The 19621-nt window shown below is 35.8% G+C and overlaps 1 protein-coding gene across 2 annotated transcripts in view; it reads left to right on the forward strand.

The window, feature by feature from the left end:
- HMBOX1 (homeobox containing 1) overlaps positions 1-19621 on the forward strand; it is a 361830-nt gene that overhangs the window by 127123 nt on the left and 215086 nt on the right. Inside the window, exon 2 of one of the 2 annotated variants that reach the window (XM_006884876.1) lies at positions 14579-14658. In XM_006884876.1, the coding sequence (XP_006884938.1) occupies positions 14636-14658 (23 nt within the window). In that variant the 5' untranslated portion in view covers positions 14579-14635. Of the gene's footprint in view, positions 1-14578; positions 14659-19621 lie in introns of those variants that run through there. The other variant, XM_006884875.1, reaches the window with a different exon arrangement.

The following is a 19621-nucleotide window of genomic DNA, read 5'->3' on the forward strand; positions in this document are numbered from 1 at the left end:
AAGGCCCTCTATGAGGTGGATTGATTCAGTTACTGGGGTAATCGGGATGGGAGTGTCGCAGACAGTGCATTTGGCACAAGACAGAGCAGAGTTTAGGGCTGTTGCACATAGCGTTGCTATGAGTCGCAGGTGACTCGATGGCACATAACAACAACAGCAACAACATTTTCCTGAGAAGTGAAGAGTGAATAATGATGTCTATCAGAAGAATTGATGGCCTTTGAACTGTGGTACTGGAGAAGAATACAGAATGTCTCATGGACTGCCAAAAGAACAAACACATCTGTCTTGGATAAAGTGTAGCCAGAGTGCTCCTTGGATGGAAAGATGATAGAAGTTTATCTCACATGCTTTGGGCACATTGCTAGGAGAGGCTTTTCCTTGGAGAGGTGGAAGGTCAGCAAATGAGCAAGACCTGGGACCAGAGAGATTGACATTTTAACTGCATCAGTGGGCTCAAGTGTGTCAGAGATTTTTGAAGATGGCACAGGATAGGAAAGGGTTCACATCTGTTGTTTGTATCCTATGAGTTGTAGTCAACTTGATGGCACCTAGCAACAGCCACAATAAAGGTAACTTTTTAAGACTTCAGTATACATTTTTTTTTCTTACAAAGGACTACTGTGTAATCTATTTTATTAAATTATTATATAATTTTTTGAACACATACTATGTGCTAGCCATTGAGGATATATCCAGGAACAGTAGAGGTAAAAATCTGTGTACTCATAGAGATTTGCTTTGTAAGGTTATATGACAAATGAAATAAGCAAGTAAATGTATAATATGTTAGATGATAATAATTGTAATGAAAAAAAGCAAGATGAGGAGTGTTGGGTTGCCTAGTGTAGAAGGACGACATTTACATTCAAGGGAGGATACTCTGAGGAGCTGATACTGTCAGCCTAACAAATGATTCTGAAATCTCAAAAGAAGGATATTCCAGTTCATGAGAGTAAGAATTAATTTTTAAATGCTTCAATGAATAAAACTCATAAATTCAAGTGCCCTGACATGATTCGTGGGTAGAATTGGTGCTAGCTATAGCTGAAACTTCAGGAAATCTTACGAAAGGGCAGTCATCTGCCCTTTTAAATATACAGTATGATTTACAGCCTCAGAGACCCAGTGGAGTCAGCTCTGAGTCAGTTCTGACTTGATAGCAATGACTTTGAGTTTTGACTCAAATGAGGAAGTTAAATTTTAATTTTAATCTTCCTTTAATATAAAAGAATATATTAAGAGAAGCTGTTCTTTTTGATCTAAGCAAGCGGTTCCTGATAGATCTAGGATTGCTTGATGATGAGTCCTCTTTGTCAAGGGTCATTTCAGAGGAAATTAGATGAATGAATATGGTCAGCTTTTCTTTTATTCTTCCTTTTGAGCGTAAGCGATAATCTATACTAAATATAATAAAATAGGAGTGGCATCCACTTCTAAACAACTTGCCTCCAGAACCTCTGTGAACTTTGATAAATGTCAATAGTTGTGGAGGGGCTATAGGCCTTTTGTTCATAGGGTCACTATGAATTGTGCTCATCTAGAAGGCAATCAACAATAACAACATTCAGCCTAAGCAATAGTCTGTACTAAATATAATAAAGAACACTGTGGAAGATCTGAGTATTATATGACCCCTAATGTCTCTGTCACTGATTTTTGTTATTATGTGCAATCAAGTCAGGCGACTCATAACTGACCCTCCAGTGGCCTTTTAGAAGTTTTGAACTATGCTGGAGGACACGGCTCATCATTCTCCCACTGAGCAACTAGTGGGTACAGACTGCCTGCTTCTGGGTTGACAGTGCAACTCCTTATGACTCAGCCACCAGAGTTCATACATTATTGTTTAGTTATCTCAAAGACATTGAGCTTAGCAAGTTGCTGATAATATAATCTCTTACACGATCCTTGCAGAGTTAATAAAGTGAGATAATAGTGGGAGATCTTCAGAATATGATTCTAACATTTGTGTAATCTTGGATTAAGAGAGAGAAATATGAACTACTGAGGCAAGAAAGTCCTCTAATATACAACTCTAAATTCACCGACTGCCTTCATTGTTTTAGTAAAGGGTGACTTTATTTATCCAGTTGTAAATTTTAGTTTAAAATTATGATCTAGAAATTACAAGTTCAAGTTGTTGTTGTTTATTGCTTTAGAGTCAAGCACAACTCCTAGCAACCTTATGCAAAAGATCTGAAGTCTTTTTATAACTATAGTCATTTCTCAGAGTTCATAGAGATTATAGAGGTATGTTGTTTATGAAGTGGATGCCACTCCTGCTTCCACATCTTTCTTAAATTTGGAGCTCCACCAAACACTGCCCATTCAGCATGGGTAACTATTATGGCTTTTAACACCCCAGTGGCACAAGATTCAGCATCACAGCAACCCCAGGTTACCTCAGTACGGTACATTACCCAACATTAATATTTTGGGATATAGCATAAGGCATAAACTGAGAATTGTAAGACTGAATTGCCTTCCCTTTCATAAGTCAGGTCCTTAATATGACTGTTGTTGTTGTTGTTAAGTTCCTTCGAGTTGTAGGTGACTCATAGCGACTCTATAATCAAAAGACCTGAACACTTTTATTATTTTCATCTTTTCTCCAGGTTCATACAGTTTCCTGAGGCAAACTATTTTGGAAGTGGATGCCACTCCTGTTTCCAAGCTTGTTTTAATCGGAGATCTCCACCAAACACTTTCTACCATAGGTAAACATTCTCACATTTGACACATCAGTGTCACAATTTTCAGCTTCACAGCAACCACAGTTGCCTCTGTAACTACATGTGGACAGACCAAGGCTATACGACCTAAAAGAATGCTTCACCAAAAACAATTGAAAATAGGCTTGAGGGTCATGTATTAGATTCACCCACCTTTGGCTTGGTAGCATCACTTTTTGTCCACTAGTCCAACTGATCTCTCTCTATGCTGTTGTCGTTAAGTGCCATCGAGTCATAGGCGACTCATAGCAACCCTATGAACGAAAGACCTGAACACTTGTATAACTTCCATCTTTTCTCCAAGTTCATAGGGTTTCCAGAGGCAAGCATGATGCATATTTTTCCTCTTTTTTTATTTGGTTTACATACAGTAATTCATTTATATATATGTATATGTACATGTATATATGTATTAAAGTTTGTTCATGTATTGACTTAGAAATAAGAAATAATAAAGACCATAGATTATAGATTTAGCAAATGCTTTTTATACTGATTAATAATATAAAAGAACTCAAAATTTATTTCAGTCTGAAAATTGTTCCAAAGACTGAAGAAGCCTTATGCCGTATAATTAGATATAAATCTTAATACAGAGGATGCATTTGAGTGCTGGTTATATTTGGTAGCATATATAATAAATAATTTAAAATACTAATACCATAGATTTGTGTGTTACATTATAATTTAGAATTGTTACTATACTTTGAGAACCCATAAGCTTGTCAATAAATGTCTGAAAGAAATAATTTTAGATGAAGAATCTGAAATATATGCAGACTTTAGCAAATGTAATTGAGATAAGTTGGACATTGACTAGAATAACAGAAGAATAATTGATAATTGGAGTTGTAGTGTTATGGATTGCCAAGAGAACAAACAAATCTGTGTTGTGGAAAGTGAAACTAGAGTGCTCCTTGGTGGCAAGGATGGTGAAACGTTGTCTCGCACACTTTGGGCATTTTGTAAGGAGAGACCAGTCCTTGGCGAATGACATCATGCTTGAAAAACAGAGTCAGCATAAGAGAGGAAGAACCTTAACAAAACGATACTTCCTCAAAATCCTGAACATAGAAATTCCATCTGACCCAGCCATTCCACTACTTGGAATATACTCTGAGAATATGAGAACAGAGGCACAAACTGAGATTTAGACACCAATTTTCATAGCAGCATTATTCACTATCGCAAGAACATGGAAACAGCCCAAATGTCCAACCACAAACAAATGGATTGAGAAATTATGGTACAGTCCCACAATGGAATACTATGCAGCATGCAGAAGCAATAACTTTGTAAATTATTACTTAACTTGTTAGGGACTGGAGAGCATTATGCTGAGTGAACTAACTCAGTCCCACAAGGATAAATACTGTATAAAACTGTTATTGTAGAATGAGTATAAGGATCCAGGAGGGGTGGGAGAGCCTGGAAGCAGAGCGATGTGGATATGCAGGGGAAAGGGGAATTAATCATTGGGTTGTACAATTTGATGGGTCGGGGTGTGGGGGAAATAGAAAGAATTTGTTCAAATTTGTACTCGAATTTTATAAATAAATTAGTAGAGAAAAAAACAACAACCCAAAACGGACTGATACAGTGCTTAGTGATGGGCTGCAGTGTATTAGAGACGGTGAGGTTGGCACAGAATAGGGCAGGTTGCAGATCTGTTTTTCATAGCGACACTGTAAGTCTGAATAAACTGGACAGCACATAACAACAGCAATTAAGATAAAGTAAGTCCTTAGGATCTACAAAGAAGACATAATCTTGCAGGAAATTGCTGGATTATAGGATTGAAGGACATAAATAGCAAAATGTGGTGCTTACCTATAGCTCCAGTTTTGGAAGAATGACTGTGAGAAAGCATTATTGCTTCCCAGTGCTGGTAATGGGCCTTTTTTCATGGCTCATGACAATTTTTGTCAGTCTAGTGAGACAATATGAAATATGACACATTAAAATTATTATAGTAAGACTCAAAAGATTGCAGAGAAATAAACTCTTGTTCCCCTTGGGATACTTAGGTTATTATGAGTATTTGGTGAAGGTTAAGTTGGGTCTCCAGAATTGACTTAGATTGTTAAACATTAATTGATTGACCACCTTTCCTTATTTTAAATTATGTATTAACATATGTCTTAAGATGAGGGAGCTAAAAACCTTCTCTGCTGCTTGCAGTGGAGAGCATACAAATTCCCTCTGCCTTCTTACCCTTTTTTAGCTCTTAGCTCTTCGTGAATTGACAGAGTGTGTTTCTAAGCTAGTCATAGGATAGTTGATGATGCTTTCTGAAGTACGATTTAATGGATTCTGGGAATGTCCAAGAATAATTTCTCTGCTGACCTCTTGCTAATTTTGCCATTAGCAATTCATGCTAAATTTCCTATTAATTGTTACCCCAATAATGTGATTGATTTAATCTAGATTTAGGTAAAATAATCTTTTGTATTTGTTTAATAAAAATTAGCTATAGGTTCCTTTTGATTGTGACTCCCTTCCCTGCCCCGTTCTAATGTTTCTCTCTTACTCATGGAAATCTAGCCACATTGTCCTCTATACTATTTTTTTGAACAGGAAAGATCATTCCTGAGTCAAGGTCTTGCTCTGAAATGCTCTCTCCCTCACATCTCTGTGGTTTGATCCCTAATTTCATTTAGGTCTTTAGCCTAATTTAACTTTCCCAAAAGGCTTTTTTACCTCCCTCCTTAAAATTGTAACTCCAAATACCATTATCCTTAACCTCTTTTACCAGCTTTTTTTTTTCTTCTTCTGTGGCACTTCCCATGATTGCAGTATTGATAGTTTTTACTTTGCTTGCCTTTCGCTATGATGAGTGTTCTATGAACTAGGATTATTTCTCTCCGCCCCCCCCCACTCCATTGCTTTATTTCCCAGTGCCTCCATCATACTAGCAAAAGAGAGAAAGGAAGCACCTTATCTGACACACTGATTGAAAGCATGGTCTCCATGAAGGCAGAGGTCATTAGGATGAGCAGGGTAGGGCAAAGTTAAATCAATTGTACATGGCGTCGCTCTGAGTTGTAGTACACTTGAAGGCACCTGACAGCAATAGCTTTATAATAGAGAAGTCCCTGGATGATGCAGTCAACGTAGAATTCAGCTACTAAATGAAAAATTGATGGTTCAGCCTACCCATGTAAGCCTCTGAGGATAGGCCTGGCCATCTGCTTCTAAGAAGACATAGCCGTGCGAGCCCTGAAGGGCACAGTTCTACTCTGAAACACATGGGGTAACCATAAATCTACATTAACTCAACAGCTTGTTTCAATTTTCTTTTTTTGGTATATAGTAGATGCTCAGTAAATATTTGTGGAATGTGTATATGAAAGAATACAAGATTATTGCGCATTCTGGCATAAAAGAAATACCTGTCTAAAAACTCAGTGAAACTCACTGCTATCAAGTTAATTCCAACTCATAACCACCCTGGAGACTGTGAGTCTTAATGAGAGGAGTCTGCGCATCTTTCTCTCTCGATGCCTCTGTGGATTTGGAAATCTGGAGATCCCTGGCTTTTCGATTAACACCATAACACACCTCCACTATACTCTCATAGTGTTTTGTCTATTAGGAAGGGGGAGAAATAATTATCCCATAGTACAGATTGTCTTTCTTTTCTTTTATTTTATGTGAGTGAAGATTAAAAAAATGTATTGCTGTTTTTACCCAATTCCTAAATATTTTTATAACATTAATTAAAATTGATTAATGACTACATTAATTACAGTGTCTAATTGTAATTGTGTGCTGTCGAGTCTGCGCTGACTCGCTAGTGGGTTTTCAGAAGTAGTTAATCCAGCAGGAGGAGATTCCTGATACTTTCTCTGCAAGAGCATCTGGTGGATTTGAACTGTGTGCCTTTGTAATTGCAGCAGTTTCTTATCACTAGGCCACCAGAGCTACAGTGTCTAATTACAGTGTCTTATCAGCCCCTTCCTGCATATTTCCTTTCTCTTCTTTTTACAGTAGTATTTATCTGAATCTGTTACCTGTTGTACTTCTTTCTTCTTTACTTGTCTAGGACCAACTTTGGATAGTGTCTGTTGGCATGTTAAAAACAATTCTATATTTTGACAATTTTTGATCACATGCATTTAGTTTGACCATAAACTTCTGAAATGTAATAACCTTTTGCTCTCTTGATAGTGATAGCCTTGATTTCATCCCACTGCTCCTCTAGTCTTTGATCATTGGCAGTCAAAGCCTCAAAACTCTTCTTTAGAGGATTTTTAAATTCAGGTGGGATAGACTCAAAGTCATATTTGGTTTCTTGGGGATTTATTTTTTGTCTTCATCAGTTTCAATTTAAACTTGCAAATGAGTAATTGATGGTTTGTTCCACAGTCAGCACCTGGCATGGTTCTGACTGTTGATACTAAGCTTCTCCAGAAGTTATTTCTACAGTTATAGTCAGTCTGATTCCAGTGTAGTCTGTCAGCTGAGGTCCATGTGTAAAGTCACCTTTTGTGTTTCTTAAAAAAAGAAATTTACTGTGTTTAAGGCTGTACTTGTTGACTGCCATTCTTTTGGCATTGTTTCCAACTTTAGCATTCCAGTCACCAATAAACTGCACTAGAGGCAAGGGAAAGAGATGAGATGCTGATGTAAAAGAGCTGAGCAGATGTGAAAGGGCAGCTCAGTGGTCGTGGTGATCTTGGTGACAGAAATGAGGCTGGAGATTGAATGATTGAATTTCACATTTTCACTGATTTATTCATAGCAAGTACCTTTTTAAAAAAACACAAAAGGTGACTTTACACGTGAATCTCGCATGCTGGACTTTACAGGAACTAAATTAACTGTATCTGTGGAAAGAACCGTTGGAGAAGCTCAATATGAGCAGTCAAAACTAGAGCAGGTGCTGAATGGGTAACAGACCATCAGTTATTCATGTGCAAGTTCAAATTGAAGCTCAAGGATATGGAAAAGAAAAAAAAAAGTCCACAAAACCAAAATATTACCTTGAGTCTATTTTACCTAAATTTAAAATTCATCTCAAGAGTGGGTTTGAGACATTGAACACCAGTGATTAAAGACCAGAAGAGGTGTGGGATGATGTCAAGAATACAATCTATAAAGAGTACAAAAGTCATTACAAAGAGAGAGGAGGAAGGAAAAAACAAAATGGATGTTAATAAAGATTCTGAAAATTTCACTGGAGAAGCCAAAACAAAGGGAAAAGAAGCCGAAGTTAAAAGACCTGAATAGGAGATTTCTGAGGGCGGCTAGAGAAGACAAAGCAAAATAATACAGCAAAATGTACAAAAAACCGGCGTCAGAGAATAAAAACAGAAAAATTCACTTGGTATTTCTCAAATTGAAAGAACTGAAAAACAGAGTCAAGACTTGAGTTGCAATACTGAACGATGCTGTGAGCAAAATATTGAATGACCCAGACAGCATCAAAAGATGATGGAAGGAATACACAGAGTCATTGTATGTAAAAGAACTAGTCAACACCACTGGGCCCTTTGGCAGCATCATGATTGAAGTGAGAAGCGATTGAGAGTCTCAGAAATTTCAGATTGCTCATTTCCACAATCAGCTCTTTGGCACCAGCAGTCAGGAAATCAAAAGATGAACTGCATTAGAGAAATCTGGTATTAAGGACCTCTCCAGAGTGCTGCAAAGCAAGAATGTCGGTCTAGAGATTCAAGTGCCCTTGATCCAGACCATGGTCTTTGTATTTAGTTGCTGTGGATTAGAAAGCTGACAGTGATCAAGGACGACATAAGAAGAATCTAAGCCTTTGAGTTGTGGTGCTGGAGAAGAGTAGTGAACATATCCTACACTGCCAACAAAGCTAACAGGTCTAACCTGGATAGGGTCTCCTTGGAGGCTAGGCTTTTGTGACTCTGTTTCACATACTTTTGGCTCGTAGCCAGGAGGAACCAGTCTTTGGAGAAGAGTATCATATTTGGGAGGGCTGAAGAACAGCTCAGGTGAGGAAGACCAGGGAGAGATGGAGTGACACAGTAAGTGGGGTAATAAGAGTAGGTGTTTCAGAGTCAGACTGACTTAGACTAGAGCAGGATTCAGAGCTGTTGTGCATAAGGTCACTATGAATTGTAGAGATATTAAAAGCATTTCATGCAGGAATCTCTCTTAATATTACTTTTGCTGTGTCTCCTGAACTTTATAAAAAAATTATTCTTTTATTTTGTTACTTCTTTTGTACCTTGTAATTTCCCTTTTGATTTCCTCTTTGATCTACGGATTGCCTAGAATTATTTCATAGTTTATAAGTAGTTATTTTTGTACTGCTTTTTCTGAATTTTAAAAATTTTATCTTTGAAATTTTTAAAGCTTCTTTTCTGAATGATTAGTTTGGGTACTAGATATAGGAATGGCTTTGTTATAGGATTTTGTCAGTTGATTGCCAGGTGTCTTGTGCATCTTTGCAAAATCATGTTTCTTCATGATAAAGATAATTAAAGTTTGTACTTTCTTTTTTCCAATGGTATTTATCTCTCCTATTTGAATACATGCAGTTAATTCACTATATTTAACTCACTATAATTTTCATAAAATTCTCATAGTTCAAATAAATTTTGCTTTATTTTTTTAATCTAATATGTACAAATATATAATGCTTAGTTTTTACTTAGAAAGGTCAGGTTTTGTATTAAAATGATCTCATTATCCCAAGTGCTTTTAATTTAAATTTATAATTGATTTGTCATAATTTTTTACAGTTGCTTGAAACCAAAATAGTCTTTTTCCCCAATAAGTTGCTCATTATTCTTTCCTTTGATGAGAGGAGACTTTTTGTGTATTTTTTTCTAGAGCCTGTCTTCCCATTCTCCTGTCTTGGTTTCCTCCCTGAGAACTTGGGAAGACTTTTACTCCTAAGTGCCTCACTGTAGATGGAGCATTTTCTCAATCTTGTGTAGAAACTTACTGAATTTTTTTTTGTGATGAAATATTATCTCAAAAAACCTTATTTATCATTTAAGCCTATACACTCTTAAATTTTTTATAATAGGTAAATGTCTATTATAGGAAATAAGTTTTGAAGTTTCATTGCTTACAGTATTACCCTTTCTAGTAATCTTTTTTTGTCATATGCCATTGTTCTGGTTTTTCTTTACTTAGATCTCTTTTTTCAGTTCTTAGTTGGAATACAGAGGAAAAAAATACACTCTGAATTCTTACATATTTGTAATTATTTTTTGTATGCCTAAGTATAATCTTTGTTGATAAAGAGTTCTTTCTCATCAGTTCAAAAATATAATTCAGCTCTGTTTTAAGTAAAGCAAATGAGAAATTCTGTAAGATGTCTACTTTTTTGCCTTTGTTTTCCTCAAATTACATATATTTTATAGCTAAAAGTCTAAATGTCCAGCAGCAATAGGCTTTTCTTGCTAATACCCTATAATACATATTTTTCCTTAATTCTTAGACTCATGTTTCCTAAAAAAACAAACAAAAACCACCAAAAACCCCAAAACCAACAACTCTTAAAACATCTCTAAATATTGATAAGTTTGTGAAACTGAGTCTGAGGGTAGGTAATCAAAGCATGTTGTTTGCTTGGTCTTCTGTTCTTAGGATATTTTGATAAAAATTTAAAGTTTATTTACACTTAAAATATTAAATGACATTTTTATGATTCAAACCTAAAAGGAGGAGGGTTCAGAGCTGTTGTACATAAGGGTCTCTGATCAACCATTTCTAGACATTTTCAATGCTAAATTTTATCTTTTCCCTATACATGTGTGTGTATGTTTAATGTAGAAATATATGTGTATTTATTACAAGGAGTGTGTTTCAGTATAGACATATGTACCATGGTTTGTTGTAATTCCATTCTGTATCAGTGAGTTACTCTTTAGTTTCTTGATTCGCAAAGTGAGAGTGTTGGGTAATTTCTACCTAGATTCTCTTAATTCAATTGTAGCATGATCGTCATGTCTATAAAAAAGGATTGAGGTCTTCTCCCAGGTATTAATGGGCTCTCCATCAATGGGAGAAGTCTCCTGTTTTAAGCCTGTTTATTTTTGATACTTTGTTAAAGACTGGTAGCACAATCTACTTGTTACTCCCAAATCATACCTCAAAATCTCCTCCTCTCTACTTGGAATCTTTTTTTAAAAATTTTTTATTTATTTATTTATTTTTAGATTTTTTTCATTATTAGTATTTTGTTTACATTTTCTTATTTTTTTAAATAATTTTAATGAACATTTACAGAGAATTTGGATTTCCATTCATTCATTGCTGCACTTCTTTACCTGCCCAGCCCTCTCCCCCCTGCTCCCCAGTTCACTCCTCTCTTTCAAAAGTAAAAGAAAGACTCCCTCCCTGGTACACAATCCCCCCGCACTCCTCCCACCGCCCCAAGTACATTCCACTATACATCCTTAATTGTGGACTCTTGTGATAACCATAATACCTTATCATACATCGCTTTGAAATTATTCAGTCCCTCATCTGTTTCAGTGCAGTATACACAATTTATCCAGTTTTTCTCAGTCTTACCCAAACCCTGATATCAGTCCCATTTTACAGCAGTGGCACCATGCAATATTTGTCCTTTTGCGACTGAGATATTTCACTCAGCATAATGTCCTCCAGGCTCACCCATTTTGAATAATATTGAATGAGTTTCTTGTTTTTCAATGCAGCGTAGTATTCCATTGTGTGACTATACCACAGCTTCTCTATCCATTCGTTTGTTGATGGGCACCTGGGTTGTTTCCAACTCCTTGCTATTGTGAACAGAGCTGCAATAAACATGGGTGTGCATATATCTGCTTGGATGTCAGTTATGGTCTCTTTGGGATATATTCCCAGTAGTGGAATTGCTGGGTCAAATGGTATCTTTATTTGCAACTTTTTGAGAAAGCGCCATACCGCCTTCCACAGTGGTTGCACCATTTTACATTCCCACAACCTCACCAGCATTTGTTGCTTGCTGTTCTGTTAAATTTTGCTATTCTGACTGGGGTGAGATGATATCTCATAGTTGTTTTGATTTGCATCTCTCTTAGAGCTAGGGATTTTAAACATTTCTTCATGTGCTTGTTGGCCATCTGAATGTCTTCTTTGATGAAGTGTCTATTCATATCCTGTGCCCATTTTTCAATTGGATTATTTACCTTTATCTTGTTGTGGTGCTCAAGTATTTTATAAATTCTAGATATAAGTCCCTTATCTGATATGTCATTACCAAACACTTTTTCCCATCCTGTGGCTTCCCTTTTTACCCTGTTGGAGAAGTTTTTGGATGTGCATAGGGATTTGATTGTTAGAAGGTCCCATTCATCTATTTTATCTTCTCCTGGTTGTAGATTTTTCAGGATACTTGGAAGACTGTTTATGTTCTGGATTAGGACTACTAGAATTCTCCCAAGCTTTTCTTTAATGAAGTTTATAGTCCTTGATTTTAGTCCTAGATCCATGATCCACCTTGAGTTGGTTTTTGAAAAGGAAGGAGGTGTGGATCTTGATTGAGTCTTCTGCAGATAGTTTTCCAATTTTGCCGGCACCATTTGTTAAAAAGGCTGTTGTTTCCCCACTTAACTGATTTAATTTCCTTGTCAAAAATCAGTTGACCATACGTAGATGGGCTGATTTCTGGGTTCTCATTGGAATCTTTTCTATATTCTCACTTCCTTCCACATCTTGGTTTGGTGGAAGTCATATAATCATCAGATAAGAGCTTAGATTCCACTCTTAAGTCTCTCTACAACTCTTTAAGCTAGTTTCTAAGTTTTTACTCTATGAGACTTTATCACATGGGAAGAGATTGCTTATCTTTATCAAGAGGAGCAGCTGGTGGCTTATAATCACCTTCCTTTGGGTTGGAAGGACTCCTTAATACTGAACTACCAGAGCTACACTTTTCCTTTCATTGTTACTGTTGTTATGTGCTGTCAAGTCACCTGTGACTCATAACAACTCTCGGTACAGCAGCTTTAAAACCTGCCCTGTCCTGAGCCAGTCTCACCGACTCTGACATACCTACCCCCAGTGCCTCAGTTACTGTATCAGTCCATCTCATCAGAGGTCTTCCCCTCCTGCTCTGACCCTCCACCCTTCCAAACTTGATGTCTTTATCCAAGAACTGGTCCCTCCTGGCCAACTGCCCAAATTATGTAACTTTAATACATGTATAGAAAGTCTGTTTTCAAATGTTCATAAATGGAAGTATGTATATAATGCAGAATTGATCTGTTCTCCCTCACCCTGCCACTCTTTTGGGGGATGCAGATTGAATGGAAGATGATGTTGAGTTTGACTTTGAAATTATGATATTCCTGCCTAGGACTGTTTTAAAATACACTATAAAAACCATCTAGGAAAAAAAAAACAACAAAAAAACAAAAAACTGTGGGTACAAGTACAGCTGGGATGATAAAGATGGCACAGTGTAGGGCAGGGTTCAGATTCACTGTTAATACGGTTGCTGTGAGACATAGTTGACTTAACAGCACCTAACAAATAGGTCTGTCTTAGGCTGAAGTCCTGTTTCTCCTTGGAGGCTAGGATTCTGAAACTCCCAAACCATGAACGATAGCTAACACATGATCTTTAACCCCTAAAGCATGATTATTATTTTATTATTGTTGAAATCTGTCTTGAATTGAAAGGAGTTAACTTCTCTAAGTCTTGGATAAAGAAGTAAAATGAAAAAATGAAGATGGAAATGTTAGGCTACAGGATCAGTCCTTGGAGAGGGACCTCATCCTTGGGAGGGTGGAGGGACAGTGCAGGAGAGGAAGACCCTCGATGAGATGGATTGATTCAGTGACTGGGGTAATGGGAGTAGGTGTGTCGGAGACAGTAAGATTAGCACAGGATAGCTCAAGGTTTAAGGCTGTTGTACATAGGGTCGCTGTAAGTTGCAAGTGACTCAACAGCACGTAACAACAACTGCAACATAATTGTTCATGTCTTCTCAAAATTGGTAGTAGTAGTTCCTTTCCATTTAATCAATTACAAAAATATATCACCCCCATTGAACTGTTTTCCTCTCCTAATTCCTATATTAGATTTTTAAAATAGTTGTTCTTTATTCTTGCTTTATAGATTTGGATTCTGAGACTTAGAGAAATTGTAATTCATTCAAGATTATTGAAAATATGAGTGAAATTCCACCTCAAAGTTTACCCTAGGGTTAATCCCTTCAGGATGGAATTATTTTCTGCTTTGAAATACTTTTTTAACTGTTGTTGAAGCCATTTTATTATCAAAGTAAAAGGTATTTTGAGATTTTGATTGAAATGGAAACATTTTTTTGCAGTAATACAGATATTTATATGATTAAGGGCACACATACATCCTGAGAGATCTTTCTGTTGGGCTGGTGTTGGGTGAGATATGAGAACTGTATCTTCAGATTCATAGAATTATATAGGCCCAAGTGAGGTGACAGCTTGCACTGAAAGTGGGATAGGAGCTTCCCACTAACTTCAGGGACAGGAAGTGGAGTACCATATGGGTCATGAAAGCTCCAGTCATGCTGGGGGTTGGGGGCATGTTTATAGGATTCTGCATACTTGGATCGTCACTGTAGTATGTATTGAATTGCATGTTCAAATCTGTTTCCCTAGGGAGTGTCAGGTAACATAGTGAACTACATGGGTTTGATTTCCATTACTTGTTCACATGGAAGATGATAAATATTTTGGAGTAATAGCCTGTCTTTTAAAATTTTGCTTCAAACAAATGTTTCTAAATTATAAATGGCATATATTCAGTATTTAAAAATGATTAGGTGAAGTTAACTATTAATAGTCTTAAAATTGTAGCATTTTTATTTGATACCTGATTTATGTAAATATTTTTAAAATCTCTGTCCCTTTCTCCCACAGAATGATAAATAACGTTGATCATCTCTTGAAAGGCTTTTGATTCGCCTCATGTAAAGTATGCTCAGTTCCTTTCCAGTAGTGTAAGTATCTGGTCCTTTTCTTCATTTTTATCTTCTTGATTATTTTACTGTAGTTCAAGAATCATTATGATTATGATCCCAATTTCACAACAAACTTTTATAGAGTCAGTAATATTTTAGATAAAGAATTAAATGATGGGCATCTATGCCTTTAAAGTAAGCCAGCATAATTGTGGGAAGAAATGGTTTTTCAAAACTATCAACTTTTCCCCTTACTATTTCTGTTTTTAATTTTAAATTGACATTAATTTTCAATTGATATAAAATTACTGTTATTTTAAACTGCTGAGTAGCCTAGAAGTTTGTGAAAATCAATTAATCACTAATAGCTTAATCATTCGAGAGAATTATTGTTTGATTTCTTGTGACAAATAGAATATTGGAACATGTTACCTTAATGCTGCTTTTTGTGTGCAAACTTCTGGCACCTTAAGCATTTACCCGTAACCATGGGGATAATAATGTAGTTATGCCAATTAGCTAATGTATCTGCTAGCCTTCCTTGGGAGTCAGACAAAAAAATACAAATTGAGATGGTGGTATTATGTTGAAAATGTTTTTGTGATAGAATATGAACTGTAACCACCAGTTCATATTAAATAGGTCTCTGAATAAACCTATTCCGGGAATTTCAGATATTAGAGAAGATAAAGTATCTATTAGCTCATTAAGTGCATCTTTAAAGTCTAATGCAGAGTGCCTTTAGCATAAGTATTTTCTAAAATTTGGTACAGTCTAGATTTTGATTAAATTCCTTCCGTTATGGTTGACAGTTCTATAATCCAGTAAAAGACTTATTACGATAAGTTTTCCTTGTTATTTAAGTTTTCCCATTAAAGATTGTCCTTCCCTTTAATTGAACTGAAGTTTCTGGAATAGGCCTAGTAAATATGAACTGCCTATCACTTTAGTTTTTCTTTTTCCTATTTATTTGCTTATTGCTTTTTCACTAGCCATTTGAATGTAAACAACAGGAAGTCAGTAATTTTGCTGTATTTTTCTGTTGGATCTGATATGCCTTGTACATAGCCTGGCATATACTGCATATTCATGAACTACTAGTTGAAAGAATGATTTCTCCCTCCCCGGCCCCAATTGATCTTCATTCTCTTACATAAGTGCTAATTTATATTTTCCTTCATAAACTTGCTTACTTTTTACTTGAATTTTTCCCCTTCATGTGTATGTCAGGTAGTTACCACTGAAAATTTTTTTAAATTCCAGAACCCTAATCTTAATTGTTTTGTATTGGAATATAATTCCACTGTTCCTGAAGTTCTTTATTTTGAAAGTAACATTTTTATACTACAATTCCAGTTCCAGCTTTTGCTTTTATGTATTAATCCTGTTTGTTTGAATTAAAGACAAATTTTCGTCACACTATCAAGTTCAATTGTAGTAAATCTTTATTTCTTACTTATTGTCACTTCTTGTCATTTTCTGTAAAACTTCTAGTCCTTTGATAATAGAAATATTTGAGAAATAAGGCAATGTACTGTTAAATAGTAATAGGTCCTAAATACAACTTTAGTTAATGAATATTATGATTGAATCAGAGATGTATTACATTAGCATGCAGAAAGTACCATGTGTGCAAAATGAAACTAACTTATTTTGCCTAGTCACTGTAGATAAAGAAAAGATAAAGACATCAGAGTCAGCTAAAGTAAAAGCTTTGTTATCCAGTAAAATCTCATTAACTGTTGATGCTTTCCAAGTAAGGTGATACTGTCCTTTTTGGCCATGTGATTTCAGAGTTAATTATTTGTGAATGTATTCTTTTTCCTTGCTTTATGAATTTATGAGATTTGGGTTTAGAAAGTATGCTTGGACCTCATGCCTTTTTCAGGATGAATTTATGAGTATATTAAAGTAGTGATAGCATTTATGATGGAATAGATTTACTTAGACAATCTCATAGTATGATCTTTTAGAACATCAGTTTATGCACTAAGCCATACTTTCTGAGTATAATTGTTCTTTTGTGCTTTAAACATTGCACGTGTTACTGCAGTGTAGAAATTCTTCTCACATAATTTTCAATTATTATAGTCCTGAGTCTGCATTCAGATCAGTTATTTAAAATTATAATCTTTATCCTGTGAACAATCCCTGTGCTACATAAGAAAATGAATTCCAATCTTAGGCATGCATTTCTTTTACAAAAGAATGATGTGTGTCATGGATTTAGATGATCTTTTTAAGTCATTTGGTATCATTAATTCCATGAATACATACTTGGACTTGGTAAATTGTAAGAAATAAACTTTGAAAATAACAGAATATGTGACTTTGAGATTAGCACAAATTAGAATATTCTTGTCTATATCCAAGAAAGCTTCTAATTCTGGTGGGATGTCTAAGTCGGTGTCATAGACATAATTGAGACCTGCTTGTTACCAGGTATCCAGTGACACTGTTGACTCTGACTCCTGGCAGCCATCCGCCAGGTTTCCAAGACTGTAAACCTTTACAGGAGGAGAATGCTCATCTTCCTCCCTTGGACCAGCTGGTAGATTTGAAATGCTGACCTTTCCACTAGCAGCCTAATAGCTTACAAAATGGTGATCATATTTTCCATCCATGCAGTTCTTTTGTGGATCTTTTTGCTTCAGATGTTTTACTTTGCATGTGGTTTCTCTGTAGGTGTAAAACAAAGACAGCTAATTTAAAGTACATATAAAGGAAAATGAATTCTCTCATGTATCAGCAAGATGGGCAAAGTTATAATAGGCGTAGAAATTACTGATGCAAAGGATTCAGTTGCTCTGTTCTCCATTTCTTGGTGGATTTGCTCTTTTTTCCAATGAACTACCTTCTTCCCCATCATGAGGAAAGTACCATTCTCCCTGAAACGGAACACATTATGACTATCTACCATAGTCTAACTAAACAGTTTTGGACAAAAGGTTTGGTTTCCTCATGTGCCCAGTTCATTGCACATAATAAGATTGGTATTGTGAGTGACAGCCCCAAATAAGACACACAATTGGAACATGATGCTACTTTCTGGGGAGAAAAAAAGTAAGAGATGCCTGCTCTTCTAGGACTTTTGAAATAAAAGTGGTATCTATAGTTTACTATAAAATGCTATTTGTTTCAGATACTGCAGAATCTTTATTTTTTAGGATTTTAATTCAAACATTAGGATGTGTCTTGGTTCTCTAGCACTGCTATAACAGAGACAGCACAAGTGGATGAATTTAATAAGCAGAAATTTATTCTCTTGCAGTTTAGAAGGTTTAATGTCCAAATTCAGGGTTCTAGATATAGGAGATGATATTTTCTCTCATCACTTCTAGATGAAGGCCATTGTTGTCTTCAGCTTCTGTGTGTCTGAAATTCCTTGGAGATCTCTGTGTGTCTTGGACATCCCCTGTGTCAGAGAGCTTTTCAACAGGGACCTGAGTTCAAAAGGGATGCATTCTGCTCCTGTTGATTCTTTTTTAGTGATATGAAATCCTCCCTCTTCCATTCCAGCAAATGTTTACAGGGCTGTGATGGGATTAAAAGGTGTTGCATTCCATCCTTAACCTTTTCACAACTCTTTGGTTTATCAGATCATTGAAGATCATTACAAAACTTCCTTATTACATTATTACATACATGCATTTTTGAGGGAATAATTCTATCCATGACAGATGAGAAAAATCTTCTATTTTAGCTGGATGTATAATTCTTGGTTAATAGCTAAGACTTAAAGGGAGATTGGGAACAGATCCAGGCGAGAAGACTGCAGATTCCTGCTGTAGTCCTTGGCATTTGTTTTTTAATAAACACTAATTTATTTGCCCTTGCTTAATGAATTTCCATTGCCTAAAAATAACTTTTTATTATTTTGTCTTATTTTATACTTTCGCTTTTTGCCCAGTGGTATTACTGTTCTGTTTGTTGTAATTAAAATATCTTCCTTTCCAGATGAGCCTCATGGATCCTTGAATTTGAGAACCATTTCTTTAGAGCATTTACTCTAAGCTAGAGTTTTCAACCTCAGTCCTACTGACACTTTTGCCAGATGAATTTTGTAATTGACGTCTGGTCTGTGTACTCTCCAATGTGTAGCTGTTTTCTTGAGCTCTACTTTTTAGGTTTTAGGAGTACTTTTGTAATTGTGAGAATCAAAAATTATCGCCATAGATTTTTAAATAAACTTGGGGGCCAGAATTGCTCTCTTGAAAGTCATTTTTTTAGTTCACTGTGTCACCTTGCTTCTCAGTTTTAAATTACCTGGATAATAGACTTGTAAGCATTTTCGTTTTTGAATGAAAACTTTACCAATTAATAATTTACCTTTTTTCTTTTCCTTAGATACCTAGAGTAGGAGAAAAAAATTTTAAAGTGCTCTTATGACTCCCTCCAAAATTCATCACGAAGGGCATATTTAATGATAAATATTAGGACATTTTTATTGGCCAGGCTGGATGATTGTATATTAGGATTCATGAGCTTTGTTAGTTTACTTGAAGCACATTTCCTAATTTCCCTAAGACACATTTTTGAAGGTATAACAGTTTAGTTTCTTCGCCAAAAGTTGCTGGCCCTCTTACTCCCATTAGCCACTGTAGAGTCTTTCTTAGAAAAGAACATTTTATCATGATATTTTTGCTTAATCTACCTCTATACAAATAAGCAATAAAAATAAAGGCAATGCTGGAAAATACAGGATGTCCCAGATTTCTAAATAACACAAAACATTTATGGGAAAAGGGGACCATTTACTAAACATAATTCTTGCATGGCTGTTGTGACCTTTTGATGCAAGTTTACTGTCTGTCTTGGTAGAGAGGCACTATAGACAAGGAACTGAAAATTCAGTTAATTGATAAGGTAGTCCTCCTTGGCTTATTCAAGATGTCTCAGTGAACATAGAAAATACTTCCATACAAGTTTCCTTTGTCATCAGAGACCAGGGATACAAAGGGAAGCCTACCTTCTGCCAGTACCTCTTGTTGTTATGTGCCGT

Source organism: Elephantulus edwardii, unplaced genomic scaffold (genome assembly GCF_000299155.1).
Source record: "Elephantulus edwardii isolate Elephantulus edwardi_28Jun2011 unplaced genomic scaffold, EleEdw1.0 scaffold00038, whole genome shotgun sequence".
NCBI classification, from domain to species: Eukaryota; Metazoa; Chordata; class Mammalia; order Macroscelidea; family Macroscelididae; genus Elephantulus; species Elephantulus edwardii.